At 36.6% G+C, this 26,997-nt stretch overlaps 1 protein-coding gene across 3 annotated transcripts in view; it reads left to right on the plus strand.

The window, feature by feature from the left end:
• LOC149543799 (pectin acetylesterase 3-like) overlaps positions 1 to 26,997 on the plus strand; it is a 293,789-nt gene that overhangs the window by 68,508 nt on the left and 198,284 nt on the right. For all 3 annotated transcript variants that reach the window (XR_016355683.1, XM_089798482.1, XM_089798481.1), the window contains exon 4: positions 6,483 to 6,612. Coding sequence is in view for 2 of the 3 variants with exons in the window: in XM_089798482.1 (XP_089654608.1) it covers positions 6,483 to 6,612 (130 nt within the window). In the remaining variant the exon portion in view is untranslated. The remainder of the gene's footprint in view (positions 1 to 6,482; positions 6,613 to 26,997) is intronic.

Below are 26,997 nucleotides of genomic sequence, written 5' to 3' on the forward strand. Positions count from 1 at the left end.
TACATAGAACAACTTGAAGGGTTCACCATAAAAGATAAAAAATTGTATGTATGTAAACTCAAGAAAGCACTCTATGGTCTCAAACAGGCTCCTCGAGCTTGGTATGAAAGGATAGACAACTATCTATCCAAACTTGGATACTCAAAAAATGAAGCCGACTCAAACATATACTTCAAAACCTCAAATGATGAGATGCTAATACTTGTTCTATACGTTGATGACTTGCTAATAACAGGTGATGATAAATTAATTGAAAAATGTAAACAAGATCTGGTAGCTGAATTTGAAATGAAAGATTTAGGGTTACTACACTACTTCTTGGGATTATAAGTTAATAAGAAGAAAGACTACATTTTCTTACATCAAGGAAAGTACACTCAAGATATTCTGACTAGATTTGGAATGATGGATAGTAAGCCCTTATCTACTCCGATGGAAACAAACTTACACAAGCTAAAAGAAGAAGCATCAAAATCTGAGGACATTGATCCCACTCTCTTCAAACAGATAATTGGATCTCTTATGTATCTTGTGAATACCAGACCTGACATATGCTATGCTACAAATGTCCTTAGTCATTTTATGTGTAAACCTAAGAAGATTCACCTGATGGCTGCAAAACATATCTTGAGATATTTACGAGGATCTATTGGCTTCAGATTAAAGTATGAGAACGTTGAGATAAATCTGGAAGGATATACTGATCCAGATTGGGTAGGTTGCTCCTCTAACCGAAAAAGTACTACAGGTTGTTGCTTCAGTCTTGGGTCAGCCGTGATATCTTGGTTCAATAAAAAACAACTAGTTGTTGCCTTGAGTTCTACTGAAGCTGAGTATGTAGTTGCTTCCATGGGAGTACGTGAAGCAGTTTGGTTAAGGAAACTACTATTTGGGCTATTTGGAAAACCTCTAAAACCTACAGTGATTCATTGTGATAATCAAAGCTGTATGAAGTTGTCAGAAAATCCAGTTTTCCACAATCGATCAAAGCATATCGAGACTCCCTATCACTACATAAGAGACATGGTCGACAGAGATATCATTAAATTAAGTTATATCAGTACAAATGAACAAAATGCTGATATTTTCACCAAACCGCTTGCGAAGTTGAAAATTGTGTACTTCTGAGGAAAATTTGGTATGATTTTATTGTAAATAATTTATTATCTAATATTCATTAATTATTTTTTTCTTGCAAGCTTGTATTGTGAAAAGTGACGACTTTTCTTGTGAAAGGTGACGACCTTTCGTGTGTTCTGATCCTATTATGAAGTGACGACTTTATTTTAGTTGATCTGTCTTCAAACAATGGTTGAATTTAGTGTTATCTTTGTTCTTTGGGCTGGATTTTGCTGGACACATTGATAACTTCCATGGTTCTTTGGGCCGGATCTTGCTAGACACCATGAAAACCCATTATTTAGAAGTTAGGGTTATCCTTGTTGTTCGGGTCGGATTTTGCCAGACACATTGATAACCTTCATGTGTCTTTGGGCGATCTTGCCGGACACCATGAAAATCCTTTATGTTTTTTATTTCTCTTTATTAGTTTAAAACATAATGATGATTACACCTTATTGTGTAAGTTAAACTTATTTCAATTTCCCATGCTAAAGAGGGAGTGTTAAGAATGTTAGCTTGTGTGAAATTGTATCTATATTTTTTATTTGTATAGAATCTGAAGATCTATACTCAAGTTAATATTACATAATTGATTCATTAATTGTATATATATATATATATATCTTATCATTATATATATATATATATATATATGTATGTATGTATGTATGTATGTATGTATGTATGTATACATATAGATATATACTTAAGATTATATTAAGAATCTAAGCAATGAAATGTTACATTAATCATTTGTATGTAATCCAACTGCCGACAGCACATTATACTCACACAAAGACTTTATTATCGACATATAATAATTCATATACTTACCAAACATCGTGATTGTTATCGGCAGATTATTATTATACAAATCATTGTGACTGTCGGGTTGTAATATTGTAACCAATCAATATGATTGTCCACTGTGTCTATTCCCTTTTGTACACACATATATAGTATGGTCTGTGATGAGAAGTTGATCAATAACAACGGCAATCATACTCTCTCATCGCAGACTATTATATATATCGGTTTAAATTATATTTTAGTTTTCTTCCTTCAAATACATTATCTCATTCTAAAAAACAACATCAAGAAATTAGAGTATAAACATTACCACACTGTAATGCAATTCTGCATTACCAAGATACATTGACATTGAAATTTACACCAATAAGAAGACCTCAGCATATTAAAACTTTACAGGGCACCTTTTTGAATCATTTAATTAATTACATAACTTGGCCCCAATCACTTTATTATATTGTAATTGGCCTTTATAATATATTATTAATAAAGTGTGACTTTATCAATAATAAAATAACTGGGAACATGGGCTATAAAATGTTCTCCATGGAACTAATAATAAATCCAGATATACACTGCAAATGCTAGACATCCAAGTGCTTTGCTTAAAGTAGCATCTTTACAAAATCGACTTACTATAAATAGTATGTCCCCAAATAGTTGTTCAAGCCAAGGGTGTCAAGTCTTAACACTGCAATATAACCTATTCAAGTGCTCTGCTAAAGATAGAAACCGTAAATTGCCTAAAATAAATACTAAGTATGCCACTGCCAAACTGAACCAAACAAAGAGCAATCTTGATCACTACTGTCCTCTTGAATGGGAATTGGCCTCTAATTCTTCTGAGACCCTCTAGCCATCCAACTTAGCCTACGAGGGCCATTGATAGGCTAATCCAAACTGCAAACCATGGTGAGCTAAAATGGAGTCATCACACATTAGGCTTAGGTTTAGGACAGGGTAATTTACTTGACCTAATTGATTTTAAAGTAATGGTTTAAATGTATTTCTTTCCATAAATTTTCAGGCTTGTCTTTTATCCACATTATTTCAATTTCTTATTTTTTTTTCTAGATTTAGCTGCAAAGTTTTGAGTTGTAATAATATATTTTGTGATCTTGATCATTATAACTCAAAGTTGCCGATTTTAGTTGAGGTGCAGGTATGGCTTTTTTTTTCCTTGTATACAAGTATGGGTACAATTATGTGTTGAAAATTCAAAACTATAACTTCTTAACTATAAGAAGACTGATACTGTAATGTCCCCTTTCCAGAGACCAATTTAATGATAATAAGGATTAAATAAAAAAAAATGAATTACAACATAATTTATTATTACATGTACTACATTTAATATTGTTATTATAATAAAAGAATATATAATATATGAATTGATATATTATATTATAATGATGAACGAACATAATAATGATATAATTCATTATAAAATATAATATAATGTACTTACAAAATAGATAGAAACACGTATATTCTAATCACTATACTTTCATTCCAAATTAAATATATTTTAGTATTTTTATATTGCGATTATAATAAAAAATCATATTCTAAATCCACGTGAACAACCAATAGTGTACTGCAGTGATGGATAAAAACCAGTGATAATAGGCAAAAAAACAATGAACAACAATTATATTGGGCATTAAGATAGCTTCTAGAAACAACATTAAGGAGGAACAACATATGATTAACTATTATGTTTTATACAGAAGCGATAATCATTGAACTCTGAACATTATTTAACAACATTGATTAAGGGAAAAACTCTTATGCATTGATGATTAAGAAGAGTAAGCAATAAGTACACGAGCCTAATTGATGAGGATGTATGATAGATATCAACTAAATAACAAGATACATAATAAGAACGATCTAATTGCCAGTCACAAATTAGTCATCTGACCACATACAATGAAAGATCCCTGATGGATCTCTTTTGCTGATCTGCTGTAATTTTATTATTTTTAAATTTGTTTTCCCTATTTATTAAAATTTTCTTACAGAGCTAGACGGAAGTTGCAGAAGGGTTTGATTGTTTTATGTTTTTGATGATTTTGCAATAAGTAATAATAGAAGTACAATAACATGAACCAGTTTTGAAAATGTATTCCAAATACAACCAAAGCAATTTCTCTTCAAGCAGATTTTTGAATATAAAGCCTAATTTGTAACCAGATGAAGATTTACAATAATATCCAGATGATTACAACCAAGGATAAACCCAACCTGAAGGCGTGAAGGAGAAATATGAGCCTAGAAGGAAGCTACGACCAAGTTCCAGCTCTCAAATGCTGCATGTGGGAAAGAATATGGCTGCCAGGTGCTGCCGTACAGCTGCAAAGTGCCCACACGTGGATAGAATGCCCAAACCCCAGCTAAAACTATGACTCAATACTATGTTCCCCAGAAGAAACAATGCACAATCTCCAAGATGCTTCTGACTACAACAAATCCAAACCATTGTTTTGAGGGCTACGTCCCAAACAGGCAAAGCGAGTGGGGTTGGCATCCCAAGTGCTGAAAGCGCAATTAGAGCCCAAATCACAAATCCAAGATGTAATATGTCAATAATGCCTTAGAACTTTGTCTTTACCTCCTTATAACCCACCATACTTAGCTCGAACCCGAAAAGTGTCTCCATGTGGCATTGGGTTATAAAATAATATATTTCTCATTTTTTAAGTGATCAAGTATTCAAAAAATGACCTTTTTCCCAATAGAAAGAAATCTGTTCACCAAAATGCTCTGAGTCAAAAGAGAAATATTTAGAAAAGTTCAAGACCTTTCCAACGAGCTATTACACCAAGGGATGTGCATCCAGATGAGGCCAAAAACCCCTTATTACTCCAAAATGGCTATAACTTATTAAACGCTAACTTAGGAAATATTAAAAATATAACCCAAGTAGCTACAAAATGTCCCAATGACACCACAAACCATGAAATCATTCTGTCACCTGTCTGTGACTGAAGTCGGAAATCAAGGATCCACTGGCAATCTCATCCCTAAAATCTAGGGATGCTCCTAAAACTTAGGAAACAAACCCGATTCCTCTGAAATTGAACTCAAGGAATCATCTCATGGAGATCCAACCCTAGGCATGATCATCCCTCCTAAAAAGTAGGAATAACCCCATAATTTTAGGAACTGCCTCCTAAAAACAAGGAACATCTCCAAACTGAACAACAACTGCCAGAATACCAAATTCCCAACACTGTATAACCATACTGGGTCTCTATCCAACCCTGTCAGCCTACAAGACCCCATAATAAGCTGACTCACAAGTCTCTACTAGACGCAGTTAAAGAGGGAACATCACATACAAAAGGAAATGACTAAACTAGAATGCAAGTGTTAGTAACAAAGAGGTGCAGAAATGTTTTACTATTAAGACACATCTTTTGGGCATTGTGTCTTGTTACTCCAATTACAAGATATATAAATACATTTCCCCATTTTACAAGGGAATCTCGGTTACTACTAATTACATACATAATCATATTTGGACAAACACTTCATCAAAAGATTAGGATATTAGAGACACTGCAGATTTGAACAATACATACTTCTCAAACTAATACATGTATTCTTATTGGGCTTATTATGTATTTGTCCTATTTGAAGGGTTCATGTGAGCAATTGGATCATAGAATTGGGAGACATCAAGAACCACTATTCTTTCTGACAGGATAAGACTGTCAATGCACATTATCTTGGGGACAATCATTTAAATATATATATATATTTCATATACATCTCCATAAGCAATACAGAATAAACTTACATAAGTATAAAGGCAAATTGAAATAATCGTCATAAATATCCAAGAGCCATATTTTCATCTTCCATTTTCAGTCCTATAAAGCACTCCATATGCTCTCTATTGGTTGATTATGCCACTAAGTCATTGATGCTGGAAATAGTTTGAATAACAACTCAGGTTGAATAAATCCATCGAGACATTGAATTCAAATTCCAAATTGCATAGGATGGCCAAGGGACATCACAGATACTCATAAATCTCTAACTGCCAATAAAATAATTTTTGTAAATACCTCATAATGTGTTATTCATAATCTGCTCAAATGATAATATTCAAGTCCTGAAATGTCATTACACAATGAAACTTCAAATTACCCTCCACATTCATCTTCAATTTTTCTTATGTTTGCTTATGTATATCCATATAATGTGAGAACAAGTTGCAGTATTAATGAAATCATTGCTTCTACTTTTACGAATTCTCTTATTTTGATGACATTCTGATTCCTAAAATAATCAGAAGCATGCTAACTATGGAACCCTCTGTGTTATTTAGATAAAAAATTTCTTGTTTTATAGAGAGTGTATTTTTTATTATTCATAATGTTTTCAGACATTCACATGTTATGTTCACATTTAACATATCAGATCATTCATCTTTTTCAAAAGAGTTAACTGATTATTTGGATGGATATTTGTATATATTTTTTTTCTTGCAAGAGTAAAATATTGTTTTGTTTTTTGCTCATTTCACTTTTGAACAATAGGGTGGAGGATGGTGTGAGACTTTAGCATCATGTGGTGATCGTAAGAATACTGCTTTGGGTTCATCTATGCATATGGAAAGACAAATCCAATTTTCAGGCATTTTAAGCAACCAACCCTCTGAAAATCCAGGTCAATCCTTTATTTTTAAATTTTTTATTTAAAATCTGTCTGTATTTCAATTTTTTCTTGTTTATCAAAATATAGAACCAATAGACCACTACAGTGAGGCAATTCTGACTTTGCTTAACTCAGGGACATTACGGTGAAAAAGTATCAACTCAGGTGATTGTCCATCAAAGAGGCTTTATCCAAGCTTTCAGATTGATGCATCTTAATAATATTTCATCTTAGCCCCCCACAAGTTGCTCCGTTTTCTCATACAGACACAAAATAGAACAGTCAACTGAGGACATTATGGGGCATGACAACAACCAAAAACCAAGTAACATTCCAATTCTCTCTTGTTTGGAGAAGAGCAGTGCTCAACAACAATTTAATCAATCTAAATCAATGCCTCCTGACCAAGAAAATATGTGCATGACAGGCACGATCGATATTTTGGAGCTTGTTACTGAAAAAATAGTGCCTCTGATGATGAAGCAGTTGAGAAACAGTTGCATCTGAATAATTTAATTTGATTCTCTAAATTGTACTTTAGGAATGGAATGCATTTCTTCAGGTATGTAAGTGCTGCAACTATTAATGGGGATCTTAGGACTGCTGATCTATCAAAAGAAGAATTGATTGGATTTCTTGTCTGATTTGGTCTTACCCTTGGTGGCACTGTTAATCTCCTCCCATCAAGATGGATGCTGACCTCTGTTTTCTGCAATAATGAATTTGTTATTTGCAGTTGAGAATGAAGGATATTGGTGTTTTGCAGATCATATTTGGAATGGAAATAAATGTACCTACTACTATGTCATCTTCTAGGAATTCCACCTTAAGGCAATGTACTTACAGTATTGAAATCTTCAAATGGCATCTGGAAAACAGATCAAGGTTCTATTTTCTGTTTACTAAGCATTTTCAAAGAAGGGTTCCATCTTTGACATCACAACTTGGAATTCCAAAATCAAGGAGATCATCATCATTTGGAAAAGCCTTAGGCTGTTTGAAAAATCTAAAACAGTTTACATTCCTTCAGCTGCAAATGTCTCAAAGCTGATTATCAGTCTCTTGCACTAGGAAGAGATAAGTGTCTAACAGGATGACTACAGAAGCAAAGGAAGTCTGCAAGTCTGATACTGTGCGCTATTACCATCATCCCTAATGAGGAATGTAGAGCAGATGAATTACTTCTCTGCCATGTTGTGGAGCCTGGTAAATGGCTTCTTCCAGTGTTATGGAATAATCTCTAAAAGTGATATGTTGTCTTCTCTCTGCATTTTCTTCTCTATCAATTGTTGCATCTCTATGAAGTAGCGGTGAAATCTTTTTGTCCCTGTTTAGTCCATAAATAGAAAGATATTCTGTCTATTTAGTGATTGGGACTTCCCATTATATCATCATTCTATCTGAGAAGCATTGTAGAGAAGATAAACGTGACTGGAGTAGTGTAAAGATCTGCTGTTTGGTGACAGTAATTACAAAGAATTGGCACATGAGGTAATTCCAAGTGTTACAAACTGCTGGAAAGAGCACCTGAACTGTTATGATTGAGGTGTTAGTGGCAGAGGCAACAAGGTGATGTGACTAGAAGCTTGGCAAATAACAAAGACATCAGAAAAGGGCACTTAGTGTTGATAAGTAGCAAATCTCTCTGATATAGGTCCTCTATCAGAATGGGAAAAGAAGCTGTATTGACTGCTTAGACAGTGGTTGAATGATTCAAGTGACAGTTATAGCCAAGAAAGGCACTTGGATCTTATATATGGTATTTTTACAGGTATTCCTGGGAGGTATTTAGGTCACAAAGGACCAAGAAAAACAGATCTATATAGTGGTAACGTGACAAGGGTAGCCTATAGATGTGCGTCAGCAGAGTTAAAGGCATTTAAGTGGCATTCATAGCTTAAAGTGGACCTGGGAAAGAAAATAGATCCATTTAAGTGACAAGAATAAAAGCATGTCAGATTAGGAATATATCAGTTCAAATGTCAAAAATACCTGATTCATATATCTAACTTCAAATTCATCTTTAAAGTGACATATATAGCCTTTATGTGCACTTAAGTGGTATTTATTAGAAGTTGACTCATAAAACATGGGGAGAAGTGCGCCTAACTTGTAAGTGGCAGAAATCATGAAGACACGAAGAATGTTTTGTTAAAAGGAAGCCAACTAACAAAGATATGAAGAATGTATGCTTGAAGGTGATAAGGGGTGTTTCAAGTGACAATTGCAAATGGTGTGTAATGTCCCCATTTTTGTTAGCATCAGAGTTTCAGAGATTAGCCTATTATTGTGATCCTCGCAGGTTAACTATTGTGGATAGAGGGTTTTCTGAGGCAGAGGCTTGGATATGGGAGGGTCTTGTCTTCTTCACGATTTAGTATGTTCCAGTTTAGTCTTCGTTTGATTTAAATTGGACTTCGTTTGGGCTTAGTTTAATGCACCTGCTATTTACGGTAAGTCGGGTGATGATTGAGAGGATCCCTTTCTGTTTGTGGAAAGTGCATTTGGTCACATGGGGGAGTTACTCCTATTTCAGACGATATATTTAAAAGATAAGTATTTTGAGAGTTATTATTATTTTAGTGGACAAATTATTAAATCATTGCATGGCTTATTATAAAGTTATAATTTAACTTTATAATGTCACTTAAGTTGAGGGTTGAGTCATCATTGGAAGGGGCCATTTATTAATAATTAATTATAAGATCATAAGCCTAAGTCAAGTATTAAATATAAAGTGCAAGAGTTGTTATATTTAAAAGTTGAAGTCTCTTAAATGAAAAGTGACTTCATGAAGCCATGTGCTAGAAAAGTTATCTATTTAAAGAATTTAATGGAAGCTTTTAATTGCTGGTGTGTTGGTGAAGCCAAGTGCATTATAAAAGGTGGCTTCTTGAAGCAAATAGATTATCCAATAGTCTAATACTTTTATTTTGTCTTGGTGTGAGTTTTCTGAGTTTGGTGATTTCAATCCCCTTGCTGAGGTATAAGGGTTTGACCACAAAGTCTGTAATTGGTTTCCTCATACTGTGCTTATTGGTGGCTTGAGGAGAGAATCTGTCGGTGTTATCTTCTATTACCGCTGTTGAGGTAAAGTGGTTTGGGTTTCTTGCAATCTGAATTTGGAGGGCACAATTGTTGTAGCTGATTGCTCTTGATTTGCAAATTGAGGACATTAAATTCTGAGTGTAATTGTTTGAGCGGGGCACCATTACTGATCATTTCTGGCATGATCTTCTGTGCAAAATCTGGGCAAATTCTGGTCTGTTATTTGTGCCTGCCGGAAATGCATTGAATGCTTGACTCTGAGGTTTTTGGGTGTGGTTTCCTTTGAACATCTGGGCGAGCTGCGTACTGAAATTTTGGATGCCATCACTGGCAAGTCCACTCACTGCTGCACCTATCAATACCTAGTTGGGCATATGTAAAAAGAAGCCACTGTTAAAGTATGGTGATCTTGGTGCTTACAATTCATATATATGTAAAGTTTCTGCTAAATCCTTATCTCTTAATCAGACTTTTAATCCAGTCTTATATGCTGAGAATGATCTTCTAAGTAGTATGAATATTGACGAAATTAGTGCTTATTATAATACAGATACAATACTGAATATTTAACCTTTTATTGTGATAGAGAATCTCAGATATAAATTGCAGGATATAAAATGCTTATAGGAGCAGACTGCTGTAACTGTGTGTCCTATAATCTGCATTTACAACCTACTTATATATCCTTTCTAAAGGGTATGTCCCTCAAGGGACATAACCCTTCCTAACTTGGCACCTATAGGAGAGATATATATATCATTAAATGCCAACACTAGAGATATATTACTATTAAGAGGAAGTACAGTTTGTACTGTCAGACCTGTAGGTTTATCTTGGTTAATATTCTTAACAATATATACATTTCAGTGGGTATTTGGGAGCTCTTGTGAAGTCACATTGAAAGGATTGGGCATCAGCATTATGTACAGTAGCATAATAATCAGGTTTGTTTGATTTATAATTAATACATAACAATGTTTTGCTGATGCTATATGTATTCCAATTGCTAATTCTTGAAGTCCCATTTCAGTTTATTGTTTTGGCTAGAATATGATGCGATAATTCTCTTAAATCTGTCATGGTTATAGGCATTAATGTTATAAGCTTACATTCTGAAATACAGAGAAAATTACAAGTTAATACAAGTAAGATCGATTCAATTAAGAGCTAGCTGGAATATTATAGTAGGATCAAAAGTTTGTTGGCAAAGTGTTTGATGAAACGTCAAAACATTGGATTGTGAAAGAAATTTGGAGATTGTGAAAGTTTTAACTAGCTGGGGTTATTACATGTTGTGGCGCCTAGGGTTTATGATAACATTCATTTCAGTGAAAAGCACCATAGAAGTGTGCTTGCAAGGTGGAAATAATGTTTAAAATGGAAGGGTCTTCTGAAAGTTGCACCTAGGTGACACAACAATAGTGACAAAAAGTGCATAAAAGGGGGCCTAGATCTATCACGTTTTAAGTGACATGTTTTTTTGATCAGTAATGGGCTTTTGCCAATATTTTATTAATTTTAAAAAATAATTATTTACATTTTGTTTTCCCCATTCAAAATGCAGGCATTGGGGGAAAGAGAACGGGGAAGAAAACCCCCATTCTAGCCTTGGACGCAAACGTCCTGTCTACTTGTATCTACAATTACCTCTTCTTTATTGAAGAGGATATAAGAAGACGTTCCTTCTCTTATATGATTAATAAAATTATTACATCAGAAATTCAAATATAGCCACTGATTTTTGCTAGGGGGCTTGGGGAAACATGTCATCCCATACATTAATTGATAGTTACATCTTACTTTGCTAGTTTTGATATACCATTTCTTAGCTGAATGCTGTTCCGTGTTCCAGAGTATTATAATTGCTTCATGCTGCTTTGATGCCCCAATTCGTATCCCCAATTCTCTCTTATGGCTAAGCTCATTGTTAGTTCAAACATATGAACAAGGGTGCTTAAATGTAGTGTAATTTAAGATGGAAAGAAGTTTATTTATATTGTAATTACCAAACTATAAAACTGTCAATGATAGAAGATTTAGTTAAACAAATGAGTGTTTAGATTTGAATTACTTCTACTGTACCCATTACCTACTTATTGGTTGTGAGAGGGTCTTATTCCTAATAATAAGAAGCATAGTCTCTCTTTTTAGTAGCTATGTTTGAAATATGCAGCTGCAGTGCTTTTAACTCAAAGGTTTGAATGCTACTAAATCATCTTCATTTTAACCAATATTGGCCTCTTCATTTTCCTCTTGTGCTTGTATGACTTCATCTTGTAGCCACTTATCATTCTCTTGCTTCAAATCATTGTTGAAGAGTTTATTGTGTTGAGATGATAGATACCTCATTCATAATTCTATATAATCCTTTAGAGATATGTCACCGAATCTTGCTTGATTTTCTTCAACATCTCAACCAATGTGGGAGTCCGCATTTCCTGTTGCTCTGCCCTAGGAATGAATATTGTCACCGATGTCCTTGTGTATGTCAAGAGGTTGAGTGTTTCTTTCGCCCGTTCTTAGAGCCTTTGTTGACTAATTCTTAGCTCTCTTAGTGCATCAACCAACCCATCTCAGTGCCATGATTTGAAATCAATACTTGATAGGCTGGCAAGATCACTAGCTTTGATACCACTGTAATGTTCTCCAACGACACGAGTTTTCTAGAGGGAAGGCACTCATAGGAAGTACCCAAGGGAAAGTACCTGAGGGAGGAAAGTGTGCAAGGGAAAGGTTCGAGGAAAAGCACCCAATAGAAAGTGCTCGAGGGAAAGTACTCGAGGGAAACACATGAGGAAAAGTGCCTAAGGGAATGTACCTAAGGGAAAGTATTTGAGGGAGAGCACCTAAGGGATAGTCCTGAGGGAAAGTACTCGAGTGAAACACCTGAGGGAAAGTGCTTGAGGGAAAGTTTTGATGCCACAACGCTGTTTGAGGAATGTGCTGAAGGGAGTGAGCTGGAGATGACGAGGGGAATATATAATCCACTGAATACACCAAATAATAGTCAAACATAGAAGTGTATGTCAACACAAAGATATAACAATTTATTGCCAGAACTCAAAATATTATATTTGCAAAACAAAAAATGTCACTCTAGATTCACCAGATTCGAAGAAAAGTAATACAAGATGGAATAGGGTGAGGGTTGAATCCCACCGAAACTAGAATAGCCAAGTAGGGAAGATCTTCCACTTCCGAAATGGTGAACAATATGAAATTCCAACAAGAATTTGTAGTACAAAGAAATAATCCATATCACATACTAACAACTTCCTACATGCTGCACATAAATACCCCTTTCAGAGAAACTCCCGAGGGTTTACAAAGAATGCCGACATGAGAAATACCAACAGATAATTAATAAAAATTGGGCCTCTTTATTAAATAATTAAAGGTCCAAATAATAATATTTAAGTTTTGGGGATCGTTAATTATTTAAAGTATTTTATTAAAATTGGGGAAATTACATTGCTGTTGTCTTTAATGATATTGCACCACCTTAGGAGGAAATGGATATTCATTTCCATTTCTAGCCAAGCTCTCTCAAAGTCTGGGATCTGTCTCACATTTAGGATTGGGCGTATGAGTATGTTGGCATGCTTCAAACTACCTAATAGAACTCTAAAATTTTGACAAATTTTAGAGTCCCAATTATCATGCCAAAGAATTTTCAGATCTTACCCACTACTTATGTTCAAAGTTCAAACAATAGACTGATCAAGAGAATGTTGGAGACTCGTGATTAAATATTGCTATTAATGAGCCAGATCACAAGAGTCAGCATTAATGTGGAAAGGAGGCTTGATATTTCATGAGCATGATTTGAAAGGTTTTGACTGAGGCCTAATGACTGCAAAATGTGACTAAAGCATTATATACAGTTGAATAAAGAGGACACAATTGAGTATACCAATAGTTCAACCTTTATGAAGAACAATTTTTATAAAATGTTTACATTGGATTGGATTCAAATCCTGTGAAATCAACATACATAGAAAAAAACATAGTTTTGCTGGATTAAAGGCAATTCAAAATTAATATGGTTGAGAGATTTATTTATTATTCAAAATTTGAAGCAAACGATTCCATACTGGTGATATTGTTAATGAAAGGATTTGAAGCATAGAGGGCATTTGTATAAAACATTCCAGTGAAGTAGAGGAGAAGTGGGTGACGGTTATGTTTCACATTTAATCCTAGTGCGCAGATTGCAGACTGTTACATCATCCTCGAACAAATATTTAGGCACAACCCTACTATGGGCATATTAGCATGTTGATGTCATGCTGTTACTTGAACAAAAGGTTAAGGAGGTGCATTTTTCTTTTGAGTCTGCATAGCTGAGGGAAGATTTCCGCCATGAATAAATCTGAGAGTATTAGTAAAATATACACTCAGAAAATGTTTCAATCACATTAGGAAATATTGAGACAATGGTTTCCATTACTCGACAACCAATCTTGAATCTCTATGCCTTGAATTAACTGATGAGTGTTGTTCCAGAGGAGCTACCTTGGACAGTTATGGCAGAAGTCAAAATATAATAAGTGTTTGGTGCCATGGTGGAATAATATTTGACACAACAACAACAAAAGACAAGAGATCACTCTGGAATCTGCATACAGTTACAATTGAATATTTATCATTATCAAATGGTATTAAATTTCCAACCTCTTGTTAATACGATCAATGGAAGTTTACAGATGCACAAACCAAGGCAGTAAATAAGAGTTGGTGAGGTGTTGACCACAAACTAAAATCACTGTGAGCCTTTTAGTGTATTGGAGAGATGTGGCATTGCCATAAATTCATAGTATAAGAAGCACTGTGCTATGCCACATGAGCAAAGGATCCAGGGAGCAGGTCTCACTGTAAATGTAGTCAAGGATGGAGGAAACATCAAACCTGAAGAAATGGGGTCGGTCACTTGAATGATTCATTGACAATACTCATCACTTGTACATTACTCAAAAGCAAATAAATAGGTAATAGGTATGCAGAATATGGTTTGGATGTTTTGGAAATGACACACCGTAACATGTGTGGACCCTTGAATATGTGGCAACAGTTTCATATACAAGTCTCGTGAACACATCGCCAAGAGTAGTCAACATGCACAAAAAATCCAACACAAGCCTAGCATCGAAGGAATACAAAAAAAGGAGGAACATTCAAATACTTCTTTAGATGACGGATATGAAGAAGAAATTCAAAGATACCCATAACAACGATAAAGAAGCGTATGGAGAGAAGGAAAAAAGCAATACGGCAACTGGGAAATGTTAATGGTATTACATAAAATTCCACAACGATGATATTCAACATAGATAAGTATCAAGCGGCATTGGAAGCAGCTATGAAGGGATAAGAAATGTTGTAGTTATAAGCCTCCAGCCATCAAGTTCGATACCTCCATGTTTAATTTCCTTTTGGTCAAACTTCGGATTAGTTTGAAATCCATTTTCTTATTATTAAGCAGCTCTTTAGATAATCATTAGAATATTTAAAGGATACGATTTTGATATGTTAGTATTTGCCTTAAGCAAAAGAGACAATGTTCCATGTTGAAGCATCATACCATTTGTAATTAAAGATATAAAAATTGGGGAAATCTCATTTGAGAAGATAGATTGAAACTATCATATTCTCAAGAAGCATTTTATATTTATTTGTATGGAGGAACAAGGGCTTAAATATGACTTGTAATATAAATTTAATTATTTTATTTTTATAATAAAATAAAATGTCTTTTGTTTATTTTTAAATGGCTTGGAGATTTAAATTGCAGATGAATCGTCCTTTGTAATTATTTTTTGGAATTCTGTATACAATTTAAATGTCAAATAAGTGGACATGGTCATTTAGCAATTTAAATTCGATCATCACAGATATTGTGGAATATCAATTTGTTTCCGTATCTATGTCCAGTTTGTCTCCCTACCAGAGGAGTTAAAATTCAATCTGGACTAATTTAAGATTGCATAATATCTGGTCTGTCATATCTTGATTATTTAATTGTTGGCAGTATAATTGCGTAGAACATTATAGAGTTGTATGTGAAAATTCACTGAAGTTGACTCTAATGCCCAAATGAGCAGAGGCATTGGTCTTTCTATTATTGAAGTCAGGAAATTTATAACTTCCTTCCTACAAGTATCAAATCACTTATTTACAAATATTTTACAATCCATTCAATTCAAACACTCAACATCTAGTTTCATTTTAATCAAGTTCGAGGACTTTGCCAGCCGGAGAACTCCAAAGCTTAAATTCGCTTTAGAAAAGCTCTGAACCAAGTAATCTGGTTCAAGGAGAAGGTCTACCCGCCTAGGTGTAACGGAGCCTGAAGTGTAGGCGAATCAAGGTGATTCCCGTTCGTTGGCCAGAACTGATTGAGAAGTCCTATCGGAGAAGTGGCAGGCTCTTGGATTTCCAATCTGTGGTTTTGGGAACCAACACTACCTACCAACCAAGTCATATAGTCCTCTGGGTAAGGGATTTCCATTCGCTTGTTAATATTGAGAACTGCATTGTGCAACCCTTTTAACCAAGTCTTATAAAAAATGACCTCACATAAATGGATGGTATCCCAATGGTTTACCCTAGCTCGAATAAGGCAAGCAATAAAACACCCTATCACCTCACAATTGGATCTCCAGGTGTGACTGAAATTGAAGTGTTTTCGCCTATCACTCTGTTAACTGGAAGCCATGTCATATCATCAACATTATTAAAGATTCTACTACAACGTTCGGGCTTGATGGAACCTACTGCAGCGTCCATATCAAGACAATCTAATCCTATCCTAGAGGGGATCTAAACACAGAATTCCACAGGTTTAACAGAAACCAACAAGCCAAGAACAAGAAGACTTCGCCCCATAACATACCTAAAGAAAAGTTTTAAAAAGGAGAAGGAAATGACTAGAAAGAGCCAGAAGATTCAAGAGGCAATTGGAGTTCCTAAAAGGGGGTGACCTCCAATAAACACTGTAATCATAACAAGTTGAGGAGAGTGTAAGGTGACAGGGAAAAAATTGAGTGCTATTATACCAATAATGAGTGAGATAGAGATGATTAAAATCATAGGCCTAACAAAAGTAGTGCTGTAGGACAAAAGACCAAACTATGATATTGTTCCAATGAGAATAATAGATTTGGCTGATGGAAGTACAACTGAATCATATAATATATATATTGAACCGAGCATGTTAGAATAAAGCATCTTTGATAATCATGATAGGGATTTATAATAAGAGAAAGGATCGCTCAGAGATAAACTTACAACTGATTTAAAAGGGCTTGAGTTAGGGGGAGTGAAAAGGGACAAGCTGGATATAAAGTTACAAGACAACTCATAGGGTGAGGTAATTAGTTGGAAAGAACGCACCAATCTATAAACTATAGTTGAGATGGTAAGACTACCTATAAATAACAACCATAGCTAAAACTAGAAAAACTAAGGAGATGGGAGCCAAATTGATGAAATCAAATTTAGCTTGAAGTAAGATGGGATTTAACCACTAGTGTGCTAAATTATAAAATAGGCTAGATATATGTTCATAATAGTATAATATCCCTAATGACTATACCATCCGCACCCTTATTAGCCAATTCATCAACTAGTTTATATCCTTTTCTATAGATATGTTTACATTTGGTTTTGGTGAAGGTATCGAGAAGATGTAACTTCATTCCAATAATGAATTCAATTTACAATTGGGTGTGTTTCTTGAGCTGATTGCGTTGATCACAATTTGAGAATCTCCCTCTACTATTAGCTTTGTAATTCCAAGGTCCTTACTCAGCTGGAGACCTTAGTTACTGTTACTATTTCTACCAAATTGTTGGTGGTATTACTAAGAGGTTTTGCTAGTTTTTCTTTAACCTGTCCATTACTATTATGAATTATGCACCTGATGCTGACCACACTAGGATTGCCTCTTGAGATGCCGTCAAAATTCAATCTATGCCATCCTTTTCTTGAGAGTTCCCATTTATGTTGACTCCTTTCTTTCTTGCTCTGGTTATCTCCTTTGTCGTTTTGGGGTGGAACAATTAGACCCACCCAATTCTTCTGGATAAGGCTATCCCATTAAGAAAAGGATCCTTCTATGTGATTTGTATTCCTAAGTCGATTATTTAAGGTTTCTACTATGTTTGCCTCAATTTTATTACCAAGAAAGTCTATAGTCATCATCTTGTCTTGAATTAGTCTCCTATTCCTTTCCTTCATTATTCCCATGTGGTTATTGACGGAGTGATAGTTAGTATGTCCCTATATAGACTTTCCTTCATCCCAGTGGGCCATTGTTGTAAGAAATTCCTTAAGTCATTGGAATGTGCTGATGATCAGTTTAGTTTGCAAAAGATGCTCTGCCAACAATCTGATGCATAAGGATAGTTGACAAGTATGTGATCTACAGTTTCCTTTTCTTGTTTGCGTAATACACATCTTGAAGGTTCTTCATAACCTAACTTCTGAAACCTTTCTGCTGTTAAAATATGCTGTTGCATGGAAAAAGGGTCTCGACTTTGGGTAAGCATGATTTGATCCATTAGAGTTGTATTGGAAATTTAAAGTTTTGAAGATTAAGATGTTTGGTAGCTTGTTTATACCTTTCTTTGACCTTGTGTTTCCCATCATTAGATCCACACCAAATGAGTTTATCATGTCTTGCTTTGTGAGAGAAAGTTTTATCCTTTAGATTGTCAATAAATTCTGGCCTTTGCTCTTCCAAGAATAGGGTACCTTCAGGAATTTGTCATTTCCAACCTTGAGTTAGAGCACTTTTGTCAATTCCAATATAATGTCTAAGCTTATTTTCCCATTCCTTTTTAGCAATATTTTTGATGTTAGGGTCCACATGTTAGGAGGTCAAGGGTTCATATGCTGCCCAAGAATCTTCCCAAAAGTGAGCATTATTTCCATTACCAATGTCCTACGTCATTTTTTTGCAAATGATATCTTTGCATGCTAGTAGAATATTCCAAATCGAGAACCATTTGGGTGGTTACGAGATCCAAAAAAGTTTAAGGGTTCAACATTTAGAATATACTTACTGAGAAGAATGGAAGCCCATTTCCTATTGGGTTGTTGTAGCAAGTTCCAAACTAATTTTGCACCTAATGCTAAGTTTTGAGAGGCCATATTTACCACCTAACTCCTCTTTCTCTAAGGATTTACTAATATGTTCCCATTTGATCATTGACAATTTCTTATTTTCTGAGGTTCCTTTCCAAAAAAAGTTTCAGGCTTTGGATTCAATTTTCTCACAATTGTCATGTCCCCAAATTCTAATGTAATAATTTAATTAAAATAATTAATTAATTGGTTCCAGAATTTAAATAATATACTAAAAGGACCTTTCATAGTTACTTTAGTTAATAAATATGGGGCCCAACTTAATAACATTTTTATTTGTGGGTCGATTGATTTAGTATATCTCGGACCTATTTTTATTTTAATTATTTTTGTAGGTGTTGCCATCTGCTATTGTTGTAAACCCTCAAGAGGTCCTCCAAAGGGTATTTAAGTATGACATGTAGGTAGTAGTTGTCATGTGATTTGGAATACATTTTCTTATATTGCGAATTCTAGTTGGAATTCTCTATTGTTCGCCATTTCAGTAGTGAAAGATCTTTCGTACTTGGCTAGTCCAATTTTGTTGGGTTTCAACCCTCACCTTCTTCTATCTCTGTACTACTTGCTTCGATCTAACAAATCTAGGCATCATCTTTGTTTGCAAATATATATATCTATATATCTGGGATTGGATTGCAAATACTTGTACTAGCATTAATTGGCATGTTTGGCGAATATATTCACATTGTTTTGGCATCTCAGATTGTAGCTCAATCTGTGGTGAAACAACCCTCAATCATCCTCCTCCCTTCTACCAAGAGCCAAATCACCCTGACGACACTCACTCCTGGCGAATTGCGACTTCAGTAACCATTGTTCGTACAATACCCAACTCCATCACATGGCCTGATTGCAACTCTCAGGTCATACGACCTTGCAACTCTCAGACCGTACAACAACTACAACCATCCTGACCGTACGACCAACTCCACTCCACACAGATCATACGGCCTAACACATACCGTACGACCTAACTGTACATGCTCCTGCCATATGGATATCTTGAGCCCATCTCTGCCGTAAGGGCATCCCTCTCAAACCGTACGACCAACTTGTTCTTCCTGATCTTAACGCACGGTCTACTTGAACATAACCATACAACCAATTTTGTGTTTTGCTCAAACTTGCTTTCAAGTTTGGGTACTAAACAAGTGAAGCTGGGAACATAATATTATAGTAGTATTAGAGCAATTGCCTTCGAGTCGAGATCTCCTTTAGGCCGAAATTGCCTTTGGGTCAAGATCCCCTTAGGGCTGAAGTTGCTTTTGGGACCCCTTCGACTCAAGATTCCCTTCGGGCTGAGATTGCGTTCGGATCAAGATTTCCTCCAGACAGAGATCCCCTTTGGATAGAGATCCCCTTCGGGTTGAGATCCCCTTCGGATTGAGCTTTCCTTTGGACATAGATCCCCTTCGGGATGAGATTGCCTTCGGGCCGAGATCACCTTTAGGCCGAGATTGCCTTTAGGCCGAGTTCCCTTTCGGGACATTACAGTGGTATTAGAGCTAGTGATCTTGCCAGGTGGTTGGGATGATTGAGAGATTGTGGTATTTGGATCACACTATGGCACCGAACAGTGATGGAGAGGTGGTTGAAGGCACTACAAAAGATTGGCAAAGAGCTTCAGGCCAAGTTCCCCTTCAAGACATTACTGTGGTATCAGAGCTGGTGATCTTGCCAGGCTGTTGGGATGATTGAGAGATTTTGGTATTTAGATCACACTATGGCACTGAACAATGATGGAGAGGTGATTGAAGGCACTACAAGAGATTGGTAAAGAGCTCGGTGAGGGTGTTGATCTTACATTAGATATATTGGAAGCATGTTTGTGTAATCTGAACCAATTACTTTCAAGATTTATACAGAGAATCCTCTCGCCGATTAAGGATTTCTTAAGTCAACCTAGGCTTTTGAGACACCATGACAAGAAAAAAAGGTTGGCAGTTACAACATGTCTTAGTGAGGTCTTGAGAATTTTGGCCCCTAAAGCACCATATGATGATAACACCATGATAGAGATATTGCATTTGATAGTTGACAACTTTCAGAGTCTTGATGACTTCAGTAGTAACCCTTTTGGTAGGAGATCTAATGATATGTTTCATCATTTCTTTGTCGCCATCAAGGAAGATCATGATACTAAGATTTCAGTTGTTATGGAGTCTTATGATTTTGTGCATTGAAAAGATGGATGAAATATCCCAACCCATCATATCTATGTTATGGGTTGTATGTAATCTAGAATGTATCCCCTCTATAGTAGCATATAGATTGGTCAATAATGTTTTCAAGCATTGTGAAGAAAAACTAATATCTCATTTGCACAAGTGGGAGAAAATGGATGACAATGATAAGGGTGATGCATTACGTGAGTAGAATGAAGACATGATTATAGGGCTACTCTAGGAGGATTTGTTAAATCTTCTTACTACACCAACATGGGGAGAACACCTAAAAAATGAAGACGTTACTTGCATGGATCTTGTGAAGACATGGACAGATCAAGTTGTGCCCATCATCAAAGTTGCGTGCGAGGTTGTGCCCGTCGCTAAGGCACTATCTGTCGTGGAGGTTCTATTAGTTCCCGAGGTTGTGTCCATCATAGAAGCTGTCTGTTGTTGAGGCTCAATCTGTCTTCAAGGTTGTGTTCATCCCCGAGGCTGTGTCCATCACCGAGGTCGTGTTTGTTGTCGAGGCTATGTTTTTATCACCTAAGCTATGTCTTTCATTGTGGTCATGTCCGTCACCAAGATTGTATGTTCGTCATTGTGGTTGTATTAGTCACCATAGTTGTGTTTGTTTTCATCACCGTCGCCATGCATGTCACCTTAGTTGTGTCTGTTTTCGTCATCGTCACTGTGTCCGTCACTATCATTGTGTTCGTTGTTGTCATTGTCTCCATGTCCGTCATCGCCATTGTGTCCGTTGTTTTCACTGCTACTCTGTCCATAGCCAAGTCCATCGTCATGCCCGTCACCATCGTTATGTCTGTCGTGTCTGTCACTGATGCTGAGTGCGTGTCTATCATCGAGTTTGTGCCCGTCGCCGTAGTTGTGCTTGTTGACGTCGTCGTGGTTGTCTCCGTCATCTTTGTGTGTTCGTCGTTGTGGCTGCGTCTGTTGTAGTAGCTACATCTGTCACCATTGAGACATTGCTCACCGTTGAGGCTCTTTCCATCATCAAGTCTTCAACTAGGGTTTTGCATGCCATTGAGTTTTATCTACAACTAAAATTTTGTTTGCGGCTGAGGTACTCTCCGTCGAGGCTTTCTCTGCCAAGGCTTCCTTCGCTGAAGTACTCATGGTCGAGGTTCTCTTCTCTAGGTTACTCTCTGTCGAGGTTCCCTTCACTGAGGTACTCTTCAATGAGGCTCTTGTCGTAGTGACACCCTTTGTTAAGGCTCCTGTCGCCGATGTAGTCACAGCCAAGCCTCCCTTCATCGACATTTTCACAATTGAGGCTCTCTTCATCGAGGTTTCGTTTGTTAGGAATATAATAGTGGGCATTGTGATTGTGTTAGTGGCTACGTTTGTGCCAACATCAGCGTCTATGTGTATGACCATACCCAAAGAGATTTTTGAACATAATGATGTGAAAGATTTCATGGATTTATGTCATTGGGATATTGTTGAAGGGCACAACAATGTTTATATTAGAGTGGTGCAATGGATGCCTAACGACAATGTGGTATAGGGGAGATTTGATGACAATTCAGTCATGTTGCCTACATGCTTGGTTTGGGATCCTGGTGTTGACAACAAAACCAATGTTGAAGTGAACCCCCATTATGCTCTTAGTGTGTGGGATGAGAGCAAGGTTGGTAATCTACAAGAGAGCATGGATAATAATTTGGAGTCACATAAATGGATCATGAAACTAGAGAATGAGGCGAAGGTTGTTTGTAGGAACAATTGCTACCATTGATTGATGATGGAGTCTATTCACCAATCGTGCTCAAGGCATGCATAACTACAATCTTTCCATGTGAGGAACTTTTACGGGAGAGCAATAGGGTTTTCCTAAGTTATGAGTTTCTAGAAGAGATTGATGAACATAATGACATCGATGTATTTTATGATTGGAATCTTTGGAATCCTGGTGACTCAAGACACGACAATATTTACATTAGAGTGGCCCAGCGAAAGTTTGATGGCAATGTGATGCTGCAGAGGATTGATGTCATTCCACTCGTCTCGCCTGTGCATTTGATTTGGGACCTTGGAGCTACTGGCCTTTTGTTTGATGATGGATTGCTTGAGGGCAAACAATCTTTGGGCAGTGAGGATTTGTCATGTCCCCAAATTTTAATGTAATAATTAAATTAAATTAATTAATTAATTGGTCCCAAATTATTTTTTTGATAGGTAACATTTTGATTTTTCATTGATAATAAAATAGGTATTACATTAGATTGTCATTTACATAAGTTGGCCAAAAGCTTTACAAACTTCTATCTTCCCTACCCCACAAACATATATAGATATTAAACAAAAAAAAGCATTAACACCCAATCAAAAAACATCACCACCCCAACCCACAAAAATGAGACGGAGAAGATGCCAAAGGCAATGGTGTAGTCAACCACCAACAACCACCTATGCTTAATCCTTAAACCATTGTGCTGTCTCCTCCCTAGTGAAGTTTGGAATGGCATGGTCTTCCTGAACTAACTTTGGCATGCCAGGAGGATTAGTTCCTTGGCGATGCTTGCTGCCCATTTCACTTGTGCTTGCCTCTTCAGTCAATGAGATGTCCAACCACATTCCTTTCACCGTGGAATCCCTAGCATCATTTTGAACTATCCTCTCAAATTGGTGTCGCAGGGGAAAACTTTATGTCGTTACGCTCTTACGAGGTGTCGCCTTCATGAATCCCCTCCTCTCCTCACTCGAAACCCATATCTTCTCGTGCAAGAATTTTACAACCTTCTTTCACCCTTTCTCTGCCAGCAGTATGTGCACCCCTTGTGGATTTACCAATGACCAAACAATTGGGGGTTGAAATGAGGAACTCCCTCCCCCAATCAGCCTTCGTAGCTCCTATCGCATCTCCGAACCTACACCTAGAACAATTCTGTCCATAAGATCCTCCAACCCTTGTAGCCATTGTGGGTCAACACATGCTGCAACAACCCTACTGACTTCCTCTTTGTTCTCACCAACTATCAGAGCCAATGCCACAAAGAGCGAAGCAATATCCAAGTTGGAGCATCTCCTCTAGTAGGATTCCAGATATTCCATTCCATACATTTGCTGGATGCCATCCAAGAACTTCTGGTCATCAGACATGAAAATGTTCTTCTGATGCCTCACCGTAATCTTCCCTACATACGATTGCGTCTGATTGTTTGATTCAAGCACGAAGTTAGCCTCCATATCTCTCTCTTTGCTGAAAACCCTGTGAATTGCCCTTTTTTTCTCTTTAAAATCACACACTTCAAACAATCTGGAAGCTTTCTCTACACGGGGTGCCATTTTAATAATTTCAATCTTTGTCATGTGCGAGGGATTGATATTTCCTGAGTGCCACTAGGAGTATTGATTTATGATTTGAGTTGTACTCCCATAATAATCAATTAAAACACTTTTTTTAGCTCCTTCATTTTTGTTTTCCAATCTTTATTCCAAGTCGAGAAGCCTAAGGTCTTCAAACATTTCGTTCTGAATACCCAAAGCTACATTCGCACCCATGTTGGCCAGTTTGTCTGCCACCTTGTTTGCTTCTCTGTATACATGGGAAACCTCAAAATCCTCAAACTCCAGTAACAGGTATCTAATTTTCTTTATGTGCTTGTCAAGATGCCATGCTTCCAACTTCCCTTTTTCTTGATTCTATTAGTGATTATCTCTGAATCTCCTTCCAAATGCACTCAACGGATGCCCAATTTAACACCTAAGACTACAACCTCTTTAGCTGCTTCACATTCTGCCACATTATTTGTTCCATCCCTCAGCCGTTTGGCCACAAAAGCAAGGGTGTTCCCCTTGTGATCTCTTGCTAAACATCCACAACCAGAGACCCTCGGATTTCCCCAAGCTGCCCCATCAAAGTTGATTTTTACCCATCCTTCCTTTGGTGGTAGCCAATGCACCTTTTCTTTTTTTTGTTTAGGATCAACCCTTAAAGGCTCATTAACGGGCCATTGGTCCCAAAATTTAAATAATATAATAAAAGAACCTTTAATTAGTTACTTTAATTAATAACTATGGGGCCCAAGTTAATAATATTTGTATTGTGGGCTGATTGATTTAGTATATCTTGGACCCATTTTTATTTTAATTTTTTCTGTAGGTGTTACCGTTGGCTATCATTGTAAACACTCTGGAGTTCCTCTGAATGATATATAAGCACGACATGTAGGTAGTAGTTGTCATGCGATTTGGATTATATTTTCTTATGCTGTGAATTTTAGTTGGGATTCTTTGTTGTTCGCTATTTTGGAAGTGAGATCTTCCTTACTTGGCTACTCCAGTTTCGATGGGATTCAACCTTCACCTTATTTCGTCTCTGTACTACTCGCTACGATTTGGTGAATCTACGTACCATCTTTGTTTGCAATACATATATCTATATATTAGGGATTGGATTGCAAATACTTGTACTAGCATTAATTGGCGTGTTTGGTGAATATATTCACATTGTTCTAGCATCACAGATTGTGGCTCAATTCGTGGCATGGCAAAACAACCCTCAATCATCCTCCTCCCTCCTACCAAGACCCAAATCACCTCGATGACACTCACTCTTGGCGAACTGCGACTTCCTTAACCACTGTTCATACAACACTCAACTCCACGTACGACCACTACAACCATCCACACTGTACGACCAGCTGCACTCCACATAGACCGTACAACCTAACACATACCATAGGGCCTAACTGTATATGCTCCTGTCGTACGGATACTTCCAAGCCATCTCTACTATACAAGCATCCCTCTCAGGCCATACAACCAACTTGTTCTTCCTAATCCTACTGTAAGTTCTACCTGAGCAAAACCATATGGCCAATTTTGTGTTTTTCTCAAACTTGCTTCTGGTTTTGGGTACTCAGCAAGTGGAGTCGAGAACGAAAGATTACAGTGGTATCAGAGCAATTGCCTTAGGGTCGAGATCCCCTTCAGGCCGAAATTGCCTTCAGGTCGAGATTCCCTTTGGGTCAAGATCCCCTTCGAGTTGAGATTGCCTTTGGATCAAGATTGCCTCCGAACAGGGATCCCCTTTGGACTGAGATTGGCTTCGGATTGAGATTGCCTCCGGATAGAGATCCCCTTCGGGCCGAGATTACCTTTGGATTGAGTCTACCTCTGGAAAGAGAACACCTTCAGTTGAGATTGCCTTCAGGCCAAGTTCCCCTTCGGGACATTACAACAATACTTATAGGCAAATGCAAGATGGACATTTGATAATTGGGTATAGATGCCAGCATTGATTTGGTCATTGTGGTTCTATCAGTATTGGAAAGCCACCTTCCTTTCCAACAATCCATTTTATTTTGGATTTTGGTAATCATTGGTTCCCACAGTCTTACTTTTTTTCCCTTTGTCTATTGGAACACCTAAATATTTGCAAGGAAATTTTCCTGTTTTGAAACCTAGTATTAATGTATTAGGATTTGTGTTAATGAAAAAGACTTCTGATTTGTTAGCATTAACTTCTTGTGCTGATGTTGCTGAATACTTATCTTGGACACCTTTGAAGTGTTGAGCTTCTTCTTTCGTGCTAACACTTGGTAAGATAGCATCATTAGCAAATTGCTGATGCGTTATGTTATCTATGTTTTATGTCACTTTGATCCCTTTGATCTTCCCTTCTTGGTGAGATTTATGTATTGCTTTTCCTAGAGCTTCTACATGATGACAAATAAAAAGGAGGACAATGGGTTGCCTTCCCTGATACCCCTAGAAATATGGAAGTAACCTTCAAGATTTTCATTTACCATAATGGATAGTTTAGGGGTGGATATACTATTAAATATTAACTTGATCCATCTTTTGGAGAAGCTGAAAGCTTCCAGACTCTTGCATAAGAAACTCCAATCGTCCTTGCCATTAGCTTTCTGGATGTCTAATTTGATCAGCATGGATGGTTCTTTGTTAATTTGAACAGTATGGATTATTTCTTGAGCTATCACAATACATTCTAATATGGTTTTGTTTGGGACAAATCCTGTTCGTTCTTCTGAGATGATCTTAGGTAATA

This window comes from Cupressus sempervirens, chromosome 8 (genome assembly GCF_028749045.1).
Source record: "Cupressus sempervirens isolate cs-2001-9-10 chromosome 8, ASM2874904v1, whole genome shotgun sequence".
In the NCBI taxonomy this organism is placed as follows: Eukaryota; Viridiplantae; Streptophyta; class Pinopsida; order Cupressales; family Cupressaceae; genus Cupressus; species Cupressus sempervirens.